Here is a 24,025-nt window from a genome sequence, read left to right as displayed (position 1 = left end):
AAGCCTGTAATGTCGATCTTCTATTCAGAAAGTGAAAATCAAAATGATGAAATTCGTACCAGTAAAAAAATTAATACGAGAATTAAAAATATTCTGAAAACTTCATTCGAAGAATTTGTGGTTATAAGCTTATTGGTTTCACTAGTTATTGTACATTTTCGCATAAGAAGTCAATTTAATTGACAAAAGTCATAGGATAGTGATATACAAATACACAGATTGCAATAGTATCGCGTACAAATGCATAAATGAACAGTTCACTGAAAGGTTTTTCATATGTATTCAAGAATTAACAGACTTTGAAAGTGGAATGGTAGATGGAAGAGTCATTCCATTTCGGATTTCGTTAGAAAATTAAATTCAACGCTCCAGAATGCACAGTGTTAAGAGCTTGCCGAGAATACCTAATTTCAGGCATAGTCTTCTACCATGGACAACGCAGTGGCCGACCGTCTCCATTTAAGGATCGACTAACGGCGTGTCCATAGAATGATCAGTGTTAACAGACAAGCAACAATTTTTGGCATAACTACATGAACCTATGTAGGACGTACTGTGGGCATGTCCGTCAGGAAGATGCAACTTAATATGCTATTAATTTCAGCAGAAGATCGAGTAGAGTTTATATGTCAATAGCGGTTAAGCCGTAGACGACTGGAAAACCATGGCTTGATCAAATGACTCAGGATTTCAGTTGGTAAGAGCTGATGGCAGGATTGTAGTGTTGCACAGATCCCACACAGCTGTAGACTCAAGAAGTCAACAAGACATTATATGGCTCCATAATGGTGTGTTTTTACATGGAAGGAACTGGTCCTAGCGAAACGATAATTATCTGGAAATGGTTATGCTCAGCTACTTGGAGACAACTTTCAGCTATTCATGCACTTCATGTGTAGAAACAATGATGAAATTTTCTTGGATGATAATGTATATGCCACCGGTGCAAAACTGCTGTTGGTTTGAAGACTATTCTTGACAATTTCTGGGAATCATTTAGGCAACGTTGATCGCCAGACACGAACTCTGGTGATCGACACACGAACATCTGGCATTTATGGGACTATATGGAGATCAGTTCGTTCACGAAATCCTGAATTGGCAACATTTTCGCATTTATGTATGGCCACAGAGGCATCAGGGATCAATATTTCTGCAAGGGACTTCCAAAGACTTGTTGATTTCAAGCCAAGTTTAGCATATGCCAAAGAGAGGTCGTTCAATCTGTTATCCAAATGCAAATGAATAAATCTGTATAATACAACAAGCTAGAAGAATTTAACAATGAAAATAGGTTCATTACCAAAAATGCAAATTTATGTTCAATTTCTGACAAGCTGGTTGTGGTTAACTATCACAATACTTGTGATATTCTTCCACAGTGAATGGTTGTAAGATAGTGAATATCCAGATTCTTAAAAGTGTTCTTGGTATCTTGTGTGAAATAAATTCTATGAAAATTGTTCCTGAAAACGCCATTGAAAATCTACCACTAGACATTCAGCAATAAAAATTCCCGACTTGGCTATCTTACAGATATTCTTCCGTCCAGTAAAAGAAATTTTGGGAGTAACTCAAGAAATAATTGCAAGTGGATATTCATTTTTCCTTATTGAAATTTTGAGCTTTCAAAGTTGGTTTCACATACTCTGGAGGAGAGTATAACCAATCAGGATGTAAGACTGGAGGCCAGTATATTTTGAAGCACAGTGTGTTATGTAGCTTTCAAAGTTGGTTTCCCATCCTCTGGAGGAAAGTATAACCAATCAGGATGTAAAATTGGATGTCATTTTATTTTGAAGCACAGCGTGTTATGTAGGATAGTTAAGATATGTAACAAGCTGAATAAATGATATTTAATGATTAGTTGTTGCACCGAAATGCTTATTTGCTCATCTTACCTGTTGAGCTTCACTGTGAGTAGTTGCAAGTACAGGAATATAAAATTGTGTTATGTTTATTAATCTATGAATGTGATAATAAGAAGAACAAGGAAGTGTATACATCGAAATATGGGAACTTAAGAAATGTTCAATAAACCTCCATCTGTCTGGCCGCTCATCTGACTGAGCGTGTTATTCCAAACCCCCTCCCCCAAAAAACTAAATGAGTTGGGCATATTAATGATGAAATCCATATAAGAGTCGAATGTCTATCAATATGTTTCTTCATGGTTTTGAGAATTGTAAACATAATTATAAATTTGGTCAAAAGGACATAAAAACTGTATTATTTTCGTTGTCTCATGAGGCTTTATAATTTACATGCGATTATTTTTTAAATCAGAAATTCAGGCTAACACTCTTAATAACTTTATTTTGAGAAATGAAACAAAAAGATATAAAACATAGATTTAAATAATAGAGTAAAATTCCCCATCCTTTTTTTAAGAGTTCCATATTATAGTCTATCAAAGTTACTTTTTCTCTAACATTGAAATTGTACTTTAAAAATTTTTTCTCTTTATTAGCCGATTTTATTAGTTTATATACCTGAATTATTTGTGATAATAAATTTATAAAAATACGAAAAAATTTTATCAATAATTTTTGAAACATAAAAACCCTGTGTATATTTTAAAGCACGTAACTCCAAAAAATATGTGAATATACATTTCAAAAGAATCGATCAAAAAAAGTTTACTTAATAAATAATCTCATAACAATCAATTTAGCATTAGCTGAGTTAATATTAAATTTAATTCAGGAAATCTACTTTTTTTCAACCTCATAATACTTTTAAATTGAATATACGATAAAGCAGACATAATGCTGCCACACAGACGATCCTGCAGGATACTGCAATGGTCATAATGTCATGGCTTTTCGATAGCAGACAATCCAAATCATGCCTTCGAAATTTAGTTGAAAATGAATTAGTATAAAGAGGTACCGGAAGGCATCGCAACAAACAATTCTATGTAAGTCTCATGTATCATTCTATGAGTCCCATGGCTATTTCTAAAAGAGTATGCTCTACAGAGTAGATGCAGTAGACGCTGTTTCACAAAACAGATGTGCCAAATAACGCTGTCCAAAACATGCTTTCGAAATTTAGTTGAAAATGAATTAGTACAAAGAGGTACCGAAAGGCAGCACAACAAACAATTCTATGTAAGTCTCATGTATCATTCTATGAGTCCCATGGCTTTTTCTAAAAGAGTATGCTCTACAGAGTAGATGCAGTAGACGCTGTTTCACAAAACAGATGTGCCAAATAACGCTGTCCAAAACATGCGTTCGAAATTTAGTTGAAAATGAATTAGTACAAAGAGGTACCGAAAGGCAGCACAACAAACAATTCTATGTAAGTCTCATGTATCATTCTATGAGTCCCATGGCTTTTTCTAAAAGAGTATGCTCTACAGAGTAGATGCAGTAGACGCTGTTTCACAAAACAGATGTGCCAAATAACGCTGTCCAAAACATGCTTTCGAAATTTAGGTGAAAATGAATTAGTACAAAGAGGTACCGAAAGGCAGCACAACAAACAATTCTATGTAAGTCTCATGTATCATTCTATGAGTCCCATGGCTTTTTCTAAAAGAGTATGCTCTACAGAGTAGATGCAGTAGACGCTGTTTCACAAAACAGATGTGCCAAATAACGCTGTCCAAAACATGCGTTCGAAATTTAGTTGAAAATGAATTAGTACAAAGAGGTACCGGAAGGCATCGCAACAAACAATTCTATGTAAGTCTCATGTATCATTCTATGAGTCCCATGGCTTTTTCTAAAAGAGTATGCTCTACAGAGTAGATGCAGTAGACGCTGTTTCACAAAAGAGATGTGCCAAATAACGCTGTCCAAAACATGCGTTCGAAATTTAGTTGAAAATGAATTAGTACAAAGAGGTACCGAAAGGCAGCACAACAAACAATTCTATGTAAGTCTCATGTATCATTCTATGAGTCCCATGGCTTTTTCTAAAAGAGTATGCTCTACAGAGTAGATGCAGTAGACGCTGTTTCACAAAACAGATGTGCCAAGTAACGCTGTCCAAAACATGCGTTCGAAATTTAGTTGAAAATGAATTAGTATAAAGAGGTAGCGGAAGGCATCGCAACAAACAATTCTATGTAAGTCTCATGTATCATTGTATGAGTCCCATGGCTTTTTCTAAAAGAGTATGCTCTACAGAGAGATGCAATAGACGTTGTTTCATAAAACGGCTGCGTCAAATAACGCTGTCTAACATAAGTAACAAAGTTGAGAGTTTTCATTTCCATTCACGGATGATTACCGCCATCTATCGACAACTTCTTATATTATTTTTTGAAATCAATCTAGAGTGCGTGACTTGAAATAAATGTTGAACAAATTTTCTTTCATTATGATGCATAAAACGTTCTTCATGACCCTATGAGATTTGGAAATTTAATTTCGATAATTCGGTACATTTGAAACATTTAATTAAATGATTTAAATGAATTAAAATGTTAACTTTAGGTATGTTTCATCTTATATTTATCATTTTTTGATTATAATTTCGTTCTCTTTTTGAAGTATTTCCAAAACTATGTGTTATTGAATACAATATTTTAATTCTAATTAATTAATACCGTCAGATCTAATCTTCATTTCATGCATAAATTGTAAGTTTTATTCAAAATATAGAATGCTTCAATCGATTTAAAATAATTTTCTAATGCCATTATATTAATAATAAGGAAGTAAAAATGCATTAAAATTTATAGAAATTAGAAACAGTATGCTTTAAAAACAACAGAAAATACTAAAATTTAAAAAAATAATGCATTTATTAAAATTCTTTATTTTTCAAAATCTTACGATGTCTATATTTTTGATAAAAATATTTCTAATTTAAGTAGAGTAATGAAACAGGTTTCTAAAAATAATATTTATTATTGCTTATTTTGCTAATAAATAATTACACTTATCTAATAAATTATTTTTGTGGAAAGTATTTATTTCATTTTAAAAATTCAAACATATTCTTTTTGTCAATGTATGATACAAAATTTGGTTACGTATAACAAAACATATTTATGTATACATGAAACATGTATATATACATTAATATATATATACATATGTATGTATAATATATATATATACATGAACAATCCAGGGTTATAACAAATCCATTTTGCTCATTGGTGCTTTATAAATTACCGTAGAATTGCTTAAAACCGAAAATTTTAACACAAACAATCATATCACCACTTACCATAATTCGAACAAGATTATGTCTTTTTATATCAAAAATTTAAAGTTAAATAAATCAGAAATATTTCAGAGATTTTACATTGAATGCAACACCCTTTTAAGAATAGAGAGTATTCTTCAACTGATTGTATCTGAGAGGTCAAGAAGTGCCGGATTGTGTCATTAGGTGCCTTTCATGATATTGCGTTCTGCCTTTTAAATCAAACTTTTAATTTATACCCATATTAACGGTTTATTTAACGAGTGCATATACAAAGCTAAAATGGTCTTAGGAGATTTAAACAAATATAAAACATGACGCATAAAATGACGTAATATCCTGTGAGCCACATGTTTTAATTATTTAAAAAAATTGATCAAACCTGTTATGCAACCGCACAATTTATCAAATATGTAAGCCCGCAACAGTATTAAATAAATAATATTATGATATGTGCGTGCAGGGACTATTACTTTATTCCGTTATTTTCATTACGTAGCTTAAATATATTTTGACAGACATTTGCGTATGTCTGTAAGGGCTGATGGAAAAATATGAAAAAATTCATATTTTTCCATCATGAGTTATGAAATATCCTGTATGCTTGTTGAAGATTGTGATACCTTTTCACACGTTTCTTTTGTAACTTTTGTTATCAACATACTACTCCATCTTATCAGATTATTTTCGAGAGACCGGTTTTTAAATATACCTACAAGCTCTTCAGAGCTTGCATTTTCAAGCACTTGTATATATTTCTCTCTTACGAACTGTTTTATCTTTCGAATTGCTATCTCTTGAGCAAGATATACTCTTTTTTTTTTCTATCTTACTATTTGTTGAGCCCCCACTGCGACCCCTTATTTTTTCAAAATATCAAGCATGATTTTGTTGACGCTTTCATCTAACATTCTTTCATCGCTTGAACATTGATAAGACAGTGGCATACGAAGAGGGGAGGGGTCAATAAAAATGCATTGATAACTGGTTATCGTATTTGCTATTTAAATCTTTGAATGTTTTTCACTGACGTAGATTAAACGTCCTTTATGTTTATTCTAAATAAGATAAATTATAATGGTCTTTTAAAAAAAATCAAGCCATGAATTGCGTCATTTCAATCAATGATTTCTGGTGAAAGCTTTACATGTTAAATGAATTTCTAAAAGTAGTTTTAGCAAATATGCCATCCAAAGATTAATTTATATTTACGGATATTCTATTCTGAAGCATTTGGAACTTATCTGAGAACAAACAAAAAATAATTGCAACAGATGTCAACACTAAAAATTAATATGAAAGAGGAGAAGTGATTCAGTTTAAGCATGTCATATATGTAAATGAATATGAGTTTTGCATGGAATGCGATATTGCAATAAGATAATCACAGAAAGGGCATCAGGATATTTAGGGAAGCTCGTAAACATAAAGAGTATGATGCAAATTCTGGATCTCTGGTATTGTAATCTGTTAAGGATGGTATGAAGACTGTATAATCTTTCATACTTTTTGATTATTCACTGTCAGGATGATTATTGTTAAAGTGATATTTGAAGAACTGTGTATGTATATGACTACAGTGTAACGGTATTTAGAAAATTGAGCTTAAATATCACTGCAAAAATTCTGCATGTTCATCTGCAATTGTCTGTAAGTTTTTGATCAATACGTTGTCTTTGCCAAGCTATTCAACTAGCTGGGACAAATATTGATTATTAAAATGGTGAAACGCAAGTACCGCTAAAATAATTCGAAAATGTTAAAATGCGAAGCGACAAATTCCTTACGAAATCCAAATTCTAAAGCCTTCCTAAAGCAGTTATAGAAATTGAAAATAAAAATAGGATAGTTTTGATGTCTTAAATGGATGGTATTCTGGGATAGAGTGATTTATATATCATATTATTTGCAAAAGAAATATAAAGGGGAAATTTAATTAAAAATCCTTTCGTCTCAGTAATAAATTCTAAAACTACAACAAATGCATTCATAATTACTTTTTCCACATGCTTTTATTCATTTGCATGTTTGCACAGACATTTCCTTACGTATAATTTTAACTAACCTAAGAATACGAATCCGAACCGAGAATTCTACGGAATACTTAATTGCCGTTATATATCATGGTAATTAAGGATTTTTAGCGATATTGTGATGAGCGAAGGATAGAAGCTGGGACCTTGTGGTTCGCAGTCCAGTAACATAACCATTATACCAAAACAATTGTCCGGGTAGAAGAGCTGTTAACTGGCTTATATGGTATTCACCACAGCTTTAATTTACCATTATTTTCTTATAATTTTAACATAAGCATTTTTATATCTATGCTTAAGCACTTCAAACTTCAACTACTTAATCTGAATAATGTTCTCTAAATCTTATCTCTAATTTATATTGGAATTTCAAATCGCTATAATGAATACCTAATTTGATGTCATGCATAATTTTTGCATGCAACCTTTCTATACAGCATTTCTGAATTCATCGTTTTTACAAGTTGACATTTTACAGAGAATTACGTTTTTCTGGAAATTATCTTGCCATATTAGAAGTATTTTTTTAGAAATGAAAAAATGTATTATAAAGCGATACTTAGTAAATCTTATCATGATTTCCTTTATAAATTTAACATTTTGTACTTTATATAACAAAATTATAGTATTAATTTCTTATTTTTAAATTTTACATACTTGAACACACATGTCCTTCTCCATTTTTATGATCAATACACTTCAGAGGATATATGCAATCATTATCATCCGAGCACTGTTTACCTGCAAAGATATTTTTTATATTATATTAGGAAATTCTTCACTTCATGTTCTACACGCCGAAATTCTTGGCCCCATACAAGAATTTAAACTTAATTTAGAAAGCTGAAACATGAGAATTATTAATATAGGTGCAAATAAATATAATCATATCACTTTACTGATATTGTTAGGAAAAGTTTCTCAAATGTTTTAATCTTAGAACCGCATTAAATTTCAACCATACAATTTTGGTCTACACATCTTAATTCATATTTATAATCACCTTTCCTAGCATATTAACTAAAATATTTTTATAGTATTTACTAAATTCTATTAATTTTTATAGTTGTAGCAGTTGCATTACTCTTATCTTCTTTTTTGGATACTAGATGACGATGCCTGATTAGGCCATCCCATATGTCATCTTATAGTGCATTGCGATTGTAATTAAAATGAGATGCGATGCTGAACTGTAAAGCCACGCGCGTGAATGTCTTGTCTTTGTGTTTGTTTAGTGTGTGAATGTGATTATTAAAAGAAATGTTCCTAAAAACATTCTTCCTGTTGCTTCCTGCATGGATTATAATAATCTACATAACACCACATAGTTTATATTAATTTTTTCAAATTTTAAATACAGATTTATCTGTTTAAAACGTAAACCGATAATGAGAAAAAAGGGATAAAAAGTATACTTTTATCAAAAAAAGTACAAAACAAAGATTTTATGTAGAATGCTGGATTTATGTAGACATTTTACAGCTTCACACAATGAACTTAATGATACTTTACTTTCATAACTGATCAATTCAATTTCACATTTCAATATTCTTATTTTTTGTTTTATTGATATGATATTTTACGGTTTTTATTATAACAATATTATAGTTTTAATTATAACATTTTCCAGTTTGATAAATTCTCAATAAACGGCTGGCCAATCGTCGTTCCAATTTAAATATTTTGTCTGAAATTATCTGCGTTATCAGCGGATTTCTGGCAAATCATACAAATATACCGCATAAATTTTCAGCTTCTGGAAATAAATTACATAACTATTAATTAGAAATAAATTTCATTTCACTTACGAATGCAAAATTTTCCATGAAGTTCGGGAACGGAATCACATTTTAATGGGAATTCACATTCTTCATGGTTTTCGCATTGTTGCCCTGTAAATAATTTAAATAAATCTATGAATTTTTATCCAATGCCCATGTTATTATAGCGATTATTTTTATGCTTTAATATCTACTTGCATTTATAAAGTAAAGTAAAAATATGAATTTGGCTGCTGCCGACTGGCCTTAATTGAATAATGAAAACATTTTAAATGTAAATTTAATTATAATTTATTTCTGCCAACTTTTTTTCATCTTTTTAAACTGTTTTTTAGACTTCCAGCGGATCTTCATGCTTTCAAATAAAGATCTACTAATTTCGACATCATCTGCATGGAGATGAACTTAGTTAGAGGCATGGAGATGAAAGTTAAAAAATTCCATAAAAGGTTTTTGAATTATTTTGGAATGTGCCTTCTCCCATTCACACTTTGACTCATTAATAAAAATTTTGGATTATTGTTATATAATATTAAAATAATAGTATATTTTAAATGTTTTACCATTTTCTGGAGATTTAAAATTAAATATAACTTTACATTAAAATTTTTTTGTGTAACGTTTCTTATATTTTATCAATTTTACACCATCCTGAAATATTATTAAAATTCAGATGTTTTTAAACTATTGGATTCATTGCTTTTTTCACTAATAAACGTTAAAAAAAATTAAATGTAAAAGGAGAGTAAAATTTTTTTTTTACAAAATATTTTTATTTTACTAATACAGAGTTTTCCAGGAAAATCAGGAACAGAATCACATTTTAAAGGATACGCACAATAGTGAAAGCTTTCGCATGATTGCCTGTAAATATAAGTTTAAACCTTTTTATATTCACATTGTTATGCTTTTTTTCAAATATGTACAAACCGATAACTTGTTGAATCTTTCTCTTCAACCAAAATCCCCGAAAGTTAATTTCTCTATGCTAGAAAAGTCTTTGCCCAATAACTTAATAAGGGAATAAATTCATAAAGATTTAATTTGATTTTTTTAATAAATCTCATTCACATATTCACACATATATTCAGAATTAAAAGGCATAGAATATTTTGCTTAAATAATAATTATTTATTTAAAAAATAGAGTTAATTTTAATTCTATATTTGCATTCTCGAGATTTCCGCTTTTTATGCAACTTATTGTTTTATAATTCTCTCTCTCTCTCACGCGCGCGCGCTCTTTAAAACTGATAATCGTTCAACTTCATTTGCCAATAACATGTCAGATTTCACGAATTCAACTCGAATGTGTTGGTGCACGATCTCGCATTTACATACGAAAAGGCTTCTTCTTCTTGACTACCTTGCTTCTAATCCTCACATTTATAGGGTCATTCTCTTCGCCAGGTTCATTGTCTTTTCGACGTCTGTTTTTGTGATTTTCACTGAATAAACGTCACCTACGATCCTATGCTTTATGGTAATTTATCATCCATTTAATGACTACTATCTCCTCTCCTAATTTATCTTTTGAACTTAACAACACCCTCCGCAAACATCGGTACCGATGCTACAGCGATGTTTCCTGGTATACATTTTAGTTTTTCTTGAATATCTTAAAACCTCCTCAGTTACCACATCACACGCTTATCTATACTTATATATAAAGCTCAATGTGTGTGTGTGTTGGCACTCTACAGAAAAGACCATTTGACCTACAGTTACCACATTTGGTACATGTATGCCTTAGAGGTCGGGAATGTGCACCTGGGGTCCCTTTTTTGAATTTTTAATTAGAATTTTAATTATTAATTAAAAACTAACTTTCCCGCCAAAAAATCTTTTCATTTTTCCCCAACGCCAAATGAGTAAGACTTCAGTTTTTTTTCCCAACAGTAAGTAATGAGTAATGAGGCTAGGATTAATATTTTTCGGCCGATTATTTCAAACGATTCTGTTTATTTTGTTAATGTTTTATGAATTTAAAATTAAACATTGTTAATTAATCGATCTTTCAGATTCATTCTGAAGTACTTTTGAATTAAAATAACACCGAATAAAGGAAATTAAAAATTTCTAATCTGTATAGCATTACCCCAACTGGCGTAGAAAAATTCACGCATTTGCGTTACCGTAACGGGCGTTGAAAATTCACGCATGCGCATCGTGTTCTGATTGTTGACAATATTATCAACGTGCGATTCTTCATTTAAATTATTTTTAAGTTAGTTGCATGCTTTTGTAATTAAATTGTATTTATGTTAGTTATATATTTTTTATATAAACTTATAGTTTTAAGTACATCGTTTTTTAAGTAGTTTTTTAAAACCTGCTTTCGACCGATTATTTTAAACGATTCATTTTATTTTCTTAGTGTTTGATGCATTTAAACATAACATTGTTAATTAATCGATTAATTAATAACATTGTTAATTAATCGATTAATTAATAACATTGTTAATTAATCGATCTGTTCATGATCAATCTGAGAAAATTTTGTTGACAGATTCTTGAGATATTACATAAATTAAGAAATATATTCTTTAGTGCCCATAAAGTTTAAACGCTGAGTGACTCTGTTATCAGTAATCATATTATAAAAAATGCTTTGTTTCGGTAAAAACTATTATTATTTTAATTGCAGATTAATTCTTTCCACTTTAATTTAATGCATAAATTCTATGGGAGCTAACAGAAAATTAGAGAGATACATATTACGTTATGACTGAAGGCCTTTATAATATTATGAGTGAATTATATTGACTATCAAAATTTGAAGTTTTAAAATATTTTGATGAAGAATCTATTAAAGTAGGAATTGCATAAAATATTTAATTATTAAAATTTAAACGAACATTAAGATTGGCGAGCCGACTGGTCACCAAAGGCGGCTAGTATCAAATAAAAGAGCCTGAAATTTCTTACATTTTCAAGCTTTTATTTTCCTTTAAGTTTTAATATTTTTGCAGATAAGGGTTAAAAACTAATTTTGGTTTTCCGAAATTTACGACCCCTCGGATCATGAAATCGGTATGTTACCTTCATGAAAAATAACATTTAAGAGTGGGCTTTCATTTTAAAAAAAATTCATAATTCAAATATCATTTGCCATTTTTTTTTGTTAATTTTTTTACAGTTTCCGACAACTCTCGGGCTCCCTATATTTTTGCGATTTTCCCGTACTAAACGTCGCTTGAAGCTTGGGTCTCTTTGTTGTATAGTAATTCTTAATCTTCTTGAAATTTGTATATATATATATAAATTTAAAACTGATAATTATTTTCTTACAAAATATTTTTCACATTGCTTACAAAAGCATAATCTTCCATGAACATCTTTGACATTAGTATAATTTAAAGGATATTCACAATCTTGGAGATTTTCACCTTCTATGCCTGAGGTTAAATATTGAAAGGTTTATAAAGAAATGTTTAGTGAGTTCCGAAATTCTGGATTTGAGTTTAATTTGTTTTATTACAAATTGATTTCATTTTACTTTCGAATACAGAGTTTCCGTTGTGCACTAGTTACAACTTAAACTTTAAGGGAAATTGGCAGTTCTTAGTATTTAAGCAAAAAATTTGAACTTGTAATTATTTTCAATGCGCAAATTACCCCTTTTTTTAAATTTATTGCCTCTCTTAAAACTAATATCAATATTAGCGGGGAAAAAATTCATTAGCGTCTTCTGGAGCAAATTCTTTGTGATATAGGACATAAATTTCTATATGCTAATATTTATAAATGCTTTCTAGGTACTCATATCAACAAACTTCTAAGAATATTTGCAAATAAAGGTAAGTGTTGAATATTTTCTTCAAATGAAATGAACATGAGTAAATAATTTCTCGATTAAAAAATTTAGTTTCATATAATGTTACTTTAACATTGAAAATTTTACGAATACATAATAAGTATTTACAAATTTATAAAAAAAAAATTACATTCAGCTCCTGAAAATAATTTCATGCTCCAAAAACATATTTACTGAGCTATCAGATTTCTCTTAGGTAGAAATTCCACATGTACATGTAATTTGAGAAGTGATTTTTAAATTAAATATCTATTAAAGCTTTATTTTTTATTTTTATTCTTGCGAATGCACTTTCCTTCTTTCCTCACCGACCTCACATACATGATAGTATACGCGATAAAAATGAAATCTCTGTCATAAAAACTGGAAATTCGATCACCACTATGAAACCATTTTAGTGTGAGAATAATAATTATCAATAAAATTAAAGCGACTTACTTTAAGAAATTTAGATAAATTTCCACTTATTTTCATATTGTTTTATCAGAGACTGCTTTGACTTTACTTACGAATACAGTATTTTCCTGGCACATGAATAACTTCCTCACATTTAAGGGGGTATTCACAATCCTCGGGTTTTTCGCATTCTGGTTCTGTAAATAATTCGAAATGAGATATGAGTTTTTTCAAGTGACTCTCTTATTATAGAGATTTTTTCGCATTTCTATAAACTAATCTCGATAGTAGAAGAATCTGTTTTAATTATATTAACGATTTACTTTCAAGCAGCATAAGAGTTTGACATTTTAATTTTTGACGCTAATTAGATGCAATTAATCTAGCAATATTAAATAAATTTTGAAACAATTAGTTTCATCTGAATCAATTGCTAATAACAGATATTATAAGCAATTCAATCCTTGTTTGTTAATGGGTACATATTACTTTATTCCAACCTTTTTCTTTGTTGCAAAAGTGTTTCTGACGTGGGCAACTAGACTTCTCTGATCAACTAATTTCTAAGCATTTTCATAAACAAATGAATTAATTGATGGTTTTCAGTCCGCATATATAAGTTATTATTTTATATTATTGTATACATAAAATAACTTCTCAGGAATATAACACCAATTATTTTTTAAATAATATCTATGTCACTTTCATATTTTAACATTAAATAATACATCTTTATTTAATCTGTAATACATGTTATCAATCAATTATCAATATCACAATTTTGCTATTGTTTCTCATGGCACTTGCCACGGGCAAGCCCGCTTTTACGAAGACAGCGATTTAAGCCAATAGGGTGCGTCTCTTGTTTCAGTGGCGCCAACTAGGGCCAAGAGTACGACTTTACCACTCATGCATCGCTCATTCGCTTGCACAACGCTTTTTACAGGGGTGGGGGGCATATTCACACATCTCACAGATAGAAGAGAGGAAGAACAACCATCCCCGAACCGGGACTCGAACCCAGTACGCCAAGAACACGGGAATGCAAGGACGTCGGCTTGATATTTTATTCTGAAGCTCAATTTAATTAGCTAAAATTAATGCATATTAATATCTAGGGAGCTCAATCTTTGCTTAACTGTGGCTGCTGAAACACAGGTGAAGCAGTCAGATAAATAAAATGATAAAAATAGTATCATGCAAACTATAGTATGAATATATAAATATCTGAATATCGCAATTAACAACACTTCCTTTTATGTTTATGGATTTGTGCTTCTAATGAGAGTCCTCCTTCCATTTCATAACGGACTTACCTAACTTAAGACATAATCACTATATGTCTCTAACTTAAATAATTCTACAGTTTAAAAATAATTTATCTGAAATTTTTTTATTGAAAACAAAAATATATTAACGATATGTAATTGTGAGAAAAGAATTTATTTTTGAGGTTTAGTTAACTCATGCCCAGAAATGTACTATAAATATCAATTTTTTAAAGATAACTTCCCTTATATTTTATTAAAGATCATTTTCGATTTACTTACCAATGCAGATTTTTTCATCCATTCCAAGAATGGCTTTACACTTATAAGGATATTTGCAATCTTCATTTGTTTTACATATTAAGTCTGAAAATAATTTGAACAAATATTTTAATTTTAAGAAAAATACTTGATAATTTATTATCAAATACTTCTCTTCTTAAAATATTTTTTAGACTTCAGTAAACTGATTTCATTGTAAGAAAATTATTGACTTAACAAGTTTAATCTAAATGAAATGTATCAAAGTAAGTATCTAAAAAATTTCAAATTTGAAAAGTAATATAAGAAATATTTATAGACTTTAAATACGTTTTTAAATACATGGCTTATTCAACTAGTTAATTAGAAGAAAAACTTGTATATCTAAAAAAGTTTGTAGAAATTGCCTTTCATAACATTTATTTGTCCTAACATTAGTCATAACTTCATATTTGAATAAATTTTTTAATCAATATCTTCGTCAAAGTAGAAGTATTTACCAAGTAATTTTCAATCGCCATAAAAGATTCAAAGTTGTAAAAAATATTCTAATCATAAATATGCATTTACTGAGAAAAACTTTCTTTCTCTAAGGGAAATATTTTGCATTCAATGATGCTTATTAATTTAAAATGTCTATTATTTTGTAATTCTAAGATATTTTTTTTTTATTTTATTACAGAAATTTTATAAAAAATGCTATTTGAAATGTTATTCGCATTTTTAAAATGAATATCTGGATTATTTTAGGATGCAATTCATAATTCTAAACCTTTAATATATAATAATTATTACATATGAAACATTTTTTTCTCTCAATGAAATTCAACATCATACTAATGTGAGGGTGTTTTACTAAAGTAAATGACATAATATGCAATAGACACTAAAAGTATGATTATTTGATACAAAGGGGCCTTAAACACATCAATTTCTCTAAACTTGAAATCAAGACCGTACCATCAAGTTATATTCACTATTCGAATGCTTATAGATATTTAAATTAGTGACTTACCTCCATTTTCATCCGTCTTTAAAAGCAGGAGTCTACCTATTTCCTTTGCATTCTGAATCTCAATAATTCCTTTACAATGAGCTTGCAGTGCATTTAAGCAAAGAAACAATATTACTTTATTCAGAAATTTTCTAACAAAATCACTTCTCATGGAGGTAGTCTGAGCCTGAATTAACTATTTTTTAAAGGCGTGTAACGGTGAGTTAAAATGTTCTGAATGCAAATAACAGTTCTGTATAGTGAGATATGGCAAAAAGTTTTTATCACAAATACGTTGTCGTTTGTAAAGTTCGCAATCTCGAGCGGCATTTTAGAATGTGATAAATAAAGGAATGAAATCTGTCTCATAAAATTGGCAATCAGATATGTAAATAAAACTTATAATAATAATCTTAACGGCTTATTGACTATTTCCACTTTCTTGTTTATGAAGTATTGTTGATCTTCAAAACATTCTGCTTCAAGGTTTTGATGAATCTTTATATGTACCCATATTAAATCAAAAATGGATCCCTTTCACAACGAAACACAATTAAACAAAAATGTAGCGTATTAGGGAAATATGTCAGAAAAATTAAATCCTTTAAAAAAACTTTATTTCGAAGTATTTAATTTAAAAATGTACAACTTAATAGGACTAACAATAAATTCATAGCTATCGATTTTTTTTTATTTCTTTCATATTCTTAAAGAATATTCATAAATATCTTAAACATTTACTAAATTCTTATTTTATATTATTTTATGGAATATAAAATGAGAGAGAAATATTGAAATTTCAAAATATATTGAAATTATATATGCCAAATGTATCGAATATATTTTAAAATTTCAATAATTTATTTAGGTATCAAATTTAGCAGAATTGTCCCTGAAATCTTATGGTTGTTATTTTATCCTTTACAGCACTTAATGGAATAATGTTTCAACATTTATTTAAAAAATCAAAAAATAGCTAGAAAAATTGAAATTTTAATATTTGCAAGTATTTGATACGTTAAATATTTGCAAATCGTCTTCCAAATTCAATTAAAAAACAGAAATTCACAGCAATATCTGAAGCGCATAGAGTTTCACTATTAGTGCGACAAATCTGCAGGAAGTGTTTGGGGCACAAGACAAAATCGGAGCCAAATAGATTGCATTGTATGCGAGTAACTGATAAAAGAAATAAAAAAAAGAAAGAAAAAAAAAACAATCCGTTAGTATAATAGAAGTTATTTTACGACAAAAACTCACTGCAATATTTGATACACATAGTGTTTCCTTACTAGTGCCACAAATTTGCAGGAAGTTTTTGGGGCTCAGGAACGAATCGGAGTCCTATAGCATTGCATTCTACGCGAGTAGCAGTTAAAAGAACTAAAGAAAACAACAAAAACAGCAAACCCTTAGTGTAAAAGAAAACCTTTTATGACAAATTTTACATTTTAAACAGCTACTTCCTAAAATAAATCGTTTGAAATTGCTATCAACAGGCGTCACACAGGCTCCATGGCGATGCCGCTTGGAATTCCTAACCTTCTAGAAGATGCCCACTCGATTGACTCGCTCGAGGGCTTATATTCGGATTGCCTTCTACAAGACATAGTATATTTTCCTCATTGTCTGTCCTCCACGCCGTTCACTCTCAATGCATGCTGACTCTCTTTAAGCAAACTGTCTTACGAAGCCTATGCACACGTGCGAAGTTGAAGAACACATCTGTGCTGGAAAGGTTCCCCATACAAGTCTAAAACGGCTCGCCTGTCACAGTTTGCACGCTATACACGCTAGGTGCATGTCAGAGAACTTAACACATAAATGTCGTTCATCCTAATAACTCGGAAACTAGTGCGCAAATGTTGCTTTCCATGGGGATTGCTGTACACGCAAGCTTTCCTTCAGCGTTCTCGACCGCAGGTATTACGGATCTTGTAATGCTATGTGGTATCGATTAGTCTTTGTGTTTTCTGCCAGTTTGCCTCATTGGCTGTAAAACACCCAGTATTATAAGTTAATACGAGTTTTATTTATTCTTATGTTTGTTTGAAAATTACTTATATTAGTTTTAAAGTATCAAATTCTTACTCTAATCTTTGTTATATTGACTAAATTGAGAATTTGCCATGCTTGTTTTTGAAATTTATTAAGAAATAATGTTAATTTGAATTTCAGCTTAAGTAATTTCTAATGTACCTAATGTAATTTTACCTAGAATCTTTAAGAGTTCCTATTAGGGTGGAAGGGCATACATACAAGAAGAAATAATTATAGACGAAAGAAAAACAATTGCAAGACCATTTAGGGGTTTAGAGTATATATATATATATATATATATAAAGTCAGTCCTAAAGAACATGAATCACAAGGATTAAATGATTCTACAATATCGACTCAGATTTATAAAAATAAGGAAAAAGAGAGATAGTCAGTGTGTCAAATACTATATTGATAAAAATGAAGCGATACAAAACAACTAATTAATGCTAAATTAGGTAGTAATAAGATAATTAGAAAAATATTGGCTATTTTTTTCTTCTTTATTTTTCCCGATAAATAATGTCTCGTAGCACCAGTACGGTTCTTTGAACAACTTTTATGCACTCAGAGCGAATTTTCTGGTTCTTCACAGTTTGTCTGGTGATATTTAGGCACCCTGTACCAAATAAAAGTTAGATTTAAACTAGTGTGTGACCGGATTTCAAGAAACAATTTTAAAACAAAGATTGGAAAAATAGTCAAACGAAAAGTGTGCACTCACAGAACTGGAAACTAAATTAAAGTAAAAAATTTTATATTCAATGAATAACCCCAATTACACCATATATGAAATAAGATATTAAATCCTTTATGAGTAGAAATATTTATCAAAACTGAAGAAAAGATTCAATGGATTCGTACTGAAATTAAAATGACATTTTTAAAAATGCAATTTTATAATTAATTGTTTAGTACTTTTCGTCGAAGTTCTTGTCTTCATCAAAACCTTATTATTTTAAAATTTTGTGACTGAATAAAAAAAAAATCATAAATGCTATAGTGCCAAAAATATTACTCAGAATTAAATAGCATGTGAAATATTGTATGATCTTAATTAAATAAAAAGGATGATCAAAGTAGAATATGCCAACAAATAAAATGTTGGAAAATATTTAATTGGTAAGATGCAAAAACTAGAATTTTAATACATTATTTTAACTAAAACAATTTTACATGGAAATAATTATTTTGCTCAAAATATAAAAGAAAGTTATATAATTTAACTAAATGTCATACTCAACATTGCTCGGCAGTAATATCCCTTCATGTATAGAATTTTTAATGTTGAAACTTACATTTTTAACTTTTAACGTTGAAATAATATATTAAAGAAAGACATTTATTGTACCCCCTGTACTTGATGAAATGTATTGAAACACATTAAAACAAAACACATTAAAATGTATTGAAATAAAAAATTTAATAGTGGTAAAGAAGCTGAAAATCTCATCAAAAGGGTACCTGTATATTTCCTCTTTTCCAAGTCATCTGAATTATTTTTTTTTATAAATAAATAACAACTGAGAGAAATGTGACATAATAACGAAATTGGTACCATCCAAAACTAAATTTCATCATTGTTAAGATAATGTAAAATTTTTCGGAATAATCTTCTACTAAACTTCTGTGTGCAGAAAAGCGAAATTTTAGTTAATTTCTCATTCCTTTTATTTCTGCTAGAGTGGTTATATCTGTTCTATTCTCTCGCAGTTTACTTTTCTTATTTTTGTTTGAGAGATTGATTTATGCCTGCTATTACGATTTTTTAATTCACTACTTTGCTCTGCACTCAAATGTAAACTTTGGAAAATATTTGCAATAAAATAAAGCCAAAATCCTTTTAAAAATTGGCAGAGTAATTCACAGTTAACTAATTCCAATGCATTTAAGGTTTTTACAAAATTAAGAGCTACGGAAAGAAGCATTTCAAAAAATCGAATTTATTGTAATTCGGAAACGAATTTAAGATTGTTTAAAAGTATTTTTATGATATAAGTAAATATTTTATAAGGAATAATTTCTACCTGAATTTATTAAGGAAAAGTTTCAAATAATATCTAATAATTTCATTATGATTACTTTTTGAGCTTTCAAAACATGCCTGTATTCTTTTTCTTGTCTTAAATAATAGGCCTTTTCTTTTATTTTAAATCTCAAAAAATATGTTTGACGACCAACTGATTATACCATTAAAGAAATAGGCAAAATACAATATCTATTTATACTGTGCGATACCTATACCTAGCCAGAGGCCATGCAGAAAACTTGATGGGGTCCCGAAGAGCAACCCCAACTAGCACGAAGGAACAAACGACAGTTGATGACATTGGATTCTTGCAAACAATAAAGAACCCTCTAAAGAAAACGCATATTGGTGCAAAAAAAGAATAGAAAAAAACATTGAATTTTATAATACATATTAAGTTGCGAAACATTAAAAATGCATAAAATACATTAAATAAGTGTTAACTTCTTACATTAGGAGAAGGCTAAATACAAAATATTTGACAAAATGTCCCTAAAAGAAGATTTAATGACTGGAAATTTTATGAGTTCTTCGACTTCAAGAGACACCCAATTTCTTGGACATCTGAGTCTGTGTTCTAGCCATAGTGCACAGGCTTTGATCACGTGATTTATAGATTCTTCTTCGGTGCCACACTAACAAGTCGTATGCAAACTTTGATTGAATTCAATCCAGTTCTTTAGAGGAGATTTGGAATATGCATGCACATGTATATACGTATGTGTTCAAGTACACAATGATTTTTTGTTTATATTAAGATTAATAAAGTTCGAATATGGTGATTTACTTTTATTGTTGAATGAATAAAAATAATATTTTTAAAAGGAGGGCTTTATAAAAAGTATTTTTTTAAATACAGGACTTTGTAAAAAAAAGGTTATTAATGCTGTAATTAGAAATTACCAGTTTCTTTATTTTAAAACACATATTAGAAATTATCAGTTTCTTTATTTCAAAAGACATATTTTACATATGGAAGAAAAATGCAAAAATTTTAATCACAAAATGAAAGCATCGAATGAAATCACAATTCAGTTCGCTGCTCACGAGTTTGAACACTTTCAGCATTAGTTACGCTTTTGGGCGCTTTGAACAAAGCACATAACAGAATACTCCTAACATTAATATAAAGGTGAAACACACAAAGAAAATTGGAATAATGTGCCAAAGATCCGGAGTATCTGAAATAAAAAAAATATATATGTATTTAACAAGTATATCAATATTATTAAATTAATGCAATTTATTATAAATTTAATCGTATAATGCTATTCTAGAAATTAAATTCAACTAGGCGGACTGAACTCAGATCTTGATAGAAATATTCAATTTTGGCATCAAGATGGTGCACCAAATTTCGTTTGTTATGTTTTCAACTTTTGAATTTTTATGTTCACATTGATAATCATAATTATTTTAGCGAAGTTTATTTCGAGATACTAAATACAACTTCCTTGGATACAATAATTCCTTCCAACTTCCTTCCTTTCAAAATATACCGAAATCTTCTATTGTGGCATTATGTAACAAACTACGGAATTTCGCAATTATTGTGTTCGTATGCATTATCTGATTGATGAATATTGTTAAAAATTTGAATACGCATCTATAATTATAGAACTAAATTCATAATCCAACTATCACCTAATTATCCAAATATCACTTGCGATTTTTTCTAAATTTTTGTTCTCACATGAACAGGCCGACATATTTACCATAGACAAGATTTGTTCTAACTTTGGTAGAAATTTATAGTTTACACACTTTATTTGTATAATGTATTGTGTTTTGGGCAATTAATAGTTTGTTCTCCTCACATTTATCAACTGCTTTGTTTAAACAGATGTATATTTTAATCAGAATAACTAAATTGGTTGTAATAATATGATTGATCCCTGTGTGATTGATTATTCAGGCTTTACTTAAAAAGTTGAAATACATTTAGTAGTTTATTTATTCGAAATAAGTAAACACAATAAAATGTGAAAGTGCTCAAAATGATTTAAAATTAGTGTTTTTTTTATAAAGATTAAACAATGGCGTTTATTTTTGAATAGTTCCATTTTTAGCTGTGTATTCGCCGTATTCTTATTAGTAGTATTTTTCTGACTGATCGGTGCATTTTCTGCTTTTATTTTTTTACTTCTGCTATTTTTATTTTCGGCGTATCTCTTATACTATATAATACTTCAACGCTGAAATCGTGCTTATTCTGAGCACATTTTCTGAATTAAAAAAAGAAATTGAGCCGTCTGAAAGAAGTAAGCAGGCCGATAAATATCAAAGTATCATTTGATATCTAGGTTTGAGCTATGCAGTAAGTTATCAATTACTCGGTAAACAATGACAAATTTCAGCATCAGAAAAGTTGTGGTTGATCTAGAGCTGGAATAAAACATAATGCCTGTATGATTATCAGATTGGCTATAACCAGATTCGTCTCTTTTATCTTTCCGCTGTATGACCAAAGTACAAGATAGAGTTACGGTCATTGCTAGATAACAAGGAAAATAAAATATGCCCTGATCCTGCAGTTATATCGAATAACTTGTTCCCTCATATGCCAACGTTCAGATTAAAATAGTGTAATCAGGCTGACTCCCATATCTAGTGCTGAGCTGCCTAGGAGCTGACAGTGACAGCTAATGAACTCCGCTTCCTGATGATTTATCCCACAAATCAGGATGACTCCCATTTTTAATGCTGAGCTACCTAGGAGCAGACAGTGGCAGCTAATGAGCTTCGCTTCCTGATGATTTATCCCACAAATCAGGATGACTCCCATTTTTAATGCTGAGCTACCTAGGAGCAGACAGTGGCAGCTAATGAGCTTCGCTTCCTGATGATTTATCCCACAAATCAGGATGACTCCCATTTTTAATGCTGAGCTGCCTAGGAGCAGACAGTGGCAGCTAATGAGCTTCGCTTCCTGATGATTTATCCCACAAATCAGGATGACTCCCATTTTTAATGCTGAGCTGCCTAGGAGCAGACAGTGGCAGCTAATGAGCTTCGCTTCCTGATGATTTATCCAACATATCAAAAGGAATACAATAATAACAACCACAACGAAAGACCAAAAAACATTATACTCTAGTGTGACATTGCTTTAACTAAACGTAATTCTTTGCAAATTATTCATGGCACGGTTGTAAGTAGGCAGAGTTTTATGAATGTTTATATTAAGGTTTCTTTCCCGCCAGCCTGGATTTATTTTTCAACCAGAATATATTTAGTAACACACGGCATCTCCTGCAACGAATTATCTTCGAGCTTGCTGGATCCTTCTTTGTCTGAATAAATCACCTGAATTCTCTACTGTACAGCATATTTTAGACCTGATGGGAAGGCATGTAGAACTTTCTCAGAATTTTCCTGGCTAATCAAACATTTGGAGACATTTTACAGACAAATTACTCAATGATCAGTTTATCACTTTATATGAATGCATGGATTTTAAAATGAGATTATTATATTATATTTGCATCTTATAATGTGGATAATTAAAATTATTTGAAGGATATAATAATACTATAAAATAAAGTGATAGTAAAAAGATTCTAATCCAATAGAGAACAGTGACATCTTCCAATTGTTATCAAACGTATATAATAAATAAAACAACATTTCAAAAATATATTTAAAGTGAATATTTTATAACATTTTAGTATGTCATAATACATGCAGGTGCTCTAAGGATATTTATTTTAGAATCATTATTAGTTATGTTTGACATTCCTGTATAATTGAATGCTTTTGAGTCATTATAAACTTATGTTATGGAAACATAAATTGGCTTACATGGCTTGGCTCCTACTTTTGCTTCACACCTTAGTCCAGTAAACCCTTCATTGCATCTATAATTGAAAATGGACAAATAAAAACAGTTGTTTAAAGATTATTTCAATACATTGCACTACAAAAATATGAATGCAGAAAGAGAGTAAGTATAGTTAGATTAGTGAAATTTGGCATGAAGCAGTATTGCAATTTTATAATCAAAGATATGTTTATGTTTATAAAGATTCAATATTTCATAAGAGCCTTTGGTAATCGTTCAGCGTTGGTTGAAGAGCAGGAACCTTTTCATTTTAATAGCATTCTTTAAAAAATAATCCACATGACTGATGCAGTGAGAATTCCAATGACATTTTCGAATTTTAAAGAAATGAATACATCTAACTTTCCAAAATATATTGAATTAACTCTTACAATCCTCTACAAGTACATCTGCGTCC

General features: G+C 29.8%; 2 protein-coding genes across 3 annotated transcripts in view; both read right to left on the bottom strand.

Annotated features, from left to right (window-relative positions):
- LOC129975447 (neurogenic locus notch homolog protein 1-like) overlaps positions 1-15,968 on the bottom strand; it is a 68,164-nt gene extending 52,196 nt beyond the window's left edge. The window contains exons 1-5 of the mRNA XM_056088510.1: positions 15,740-15,968; positions 14,746-14,829; positions 13,309-13,392; positions 9,011-9,094; positions 7,860-7,943 (exon numbers count right to left, since the gene is read on the bottom strand). Of these exons, the coding sequence (XP_055944485.1) occupies positions 7,860-7,943; positions 9,011-9,094; positions 13,309-13,392; positions 14,746-14,829; positions 15,740-15,890 (487 nt within the window). The 5' untranslated portion in view covers positions 15,891-15,968. The remainder of the gene's footprint in view (positions 1-7,859; positions 7,944-9,010; positions 9,095-13,308; positions 13,393-14,745; positions 14,830-15,739) is intronic.
- A 4,747-nt stretch (positions 15,969-20,715) lies between these two features.
- Positions 20,716-24,025, bottom strand: part of LOC129975624 (neurogenic locus Notch protein-like) — a 49,157-nt gene continuing 45,847 nt past the window's right edge. For both annotated transcript variants that reach the window (XM_056088704.1, XM_056088705.1), the window contains 2 exons: positions 23,589-23,644; positions 20,716-20,968 (listed from right to left, as the gene is read on the bottom strand). In XM_056088704.1, coding sequence (XP_055944679.1) covers positions 20,859-20,968; positions 23,589-23,644 — 166 coding nt within the window. In that variant the 3' untranslated portion in view covers positions 20,716-20,858. The remainder of the gene's footprint in view (positions 20,969-23,588; positions 23,645-24,025) is intronic.

The sequence above is a fragment of the Argiope bruennichi genome, chromosome 7, assembly GCF_947563725.1.
Source record: "Argiope bruennichi chromosome 7, qqArgBrue1.1, whole genome shotgun sequence".
NCBI lineage: Eukaryota > Metazoa > Arthropoda > Arachnida > Araneae > Araneidae > Argiope > Argiope bruennichi.
Note: the sequence above shows the minus strand (reverse complement) of the source record. Positions and strands in the feature narration are given on the sequence as shown.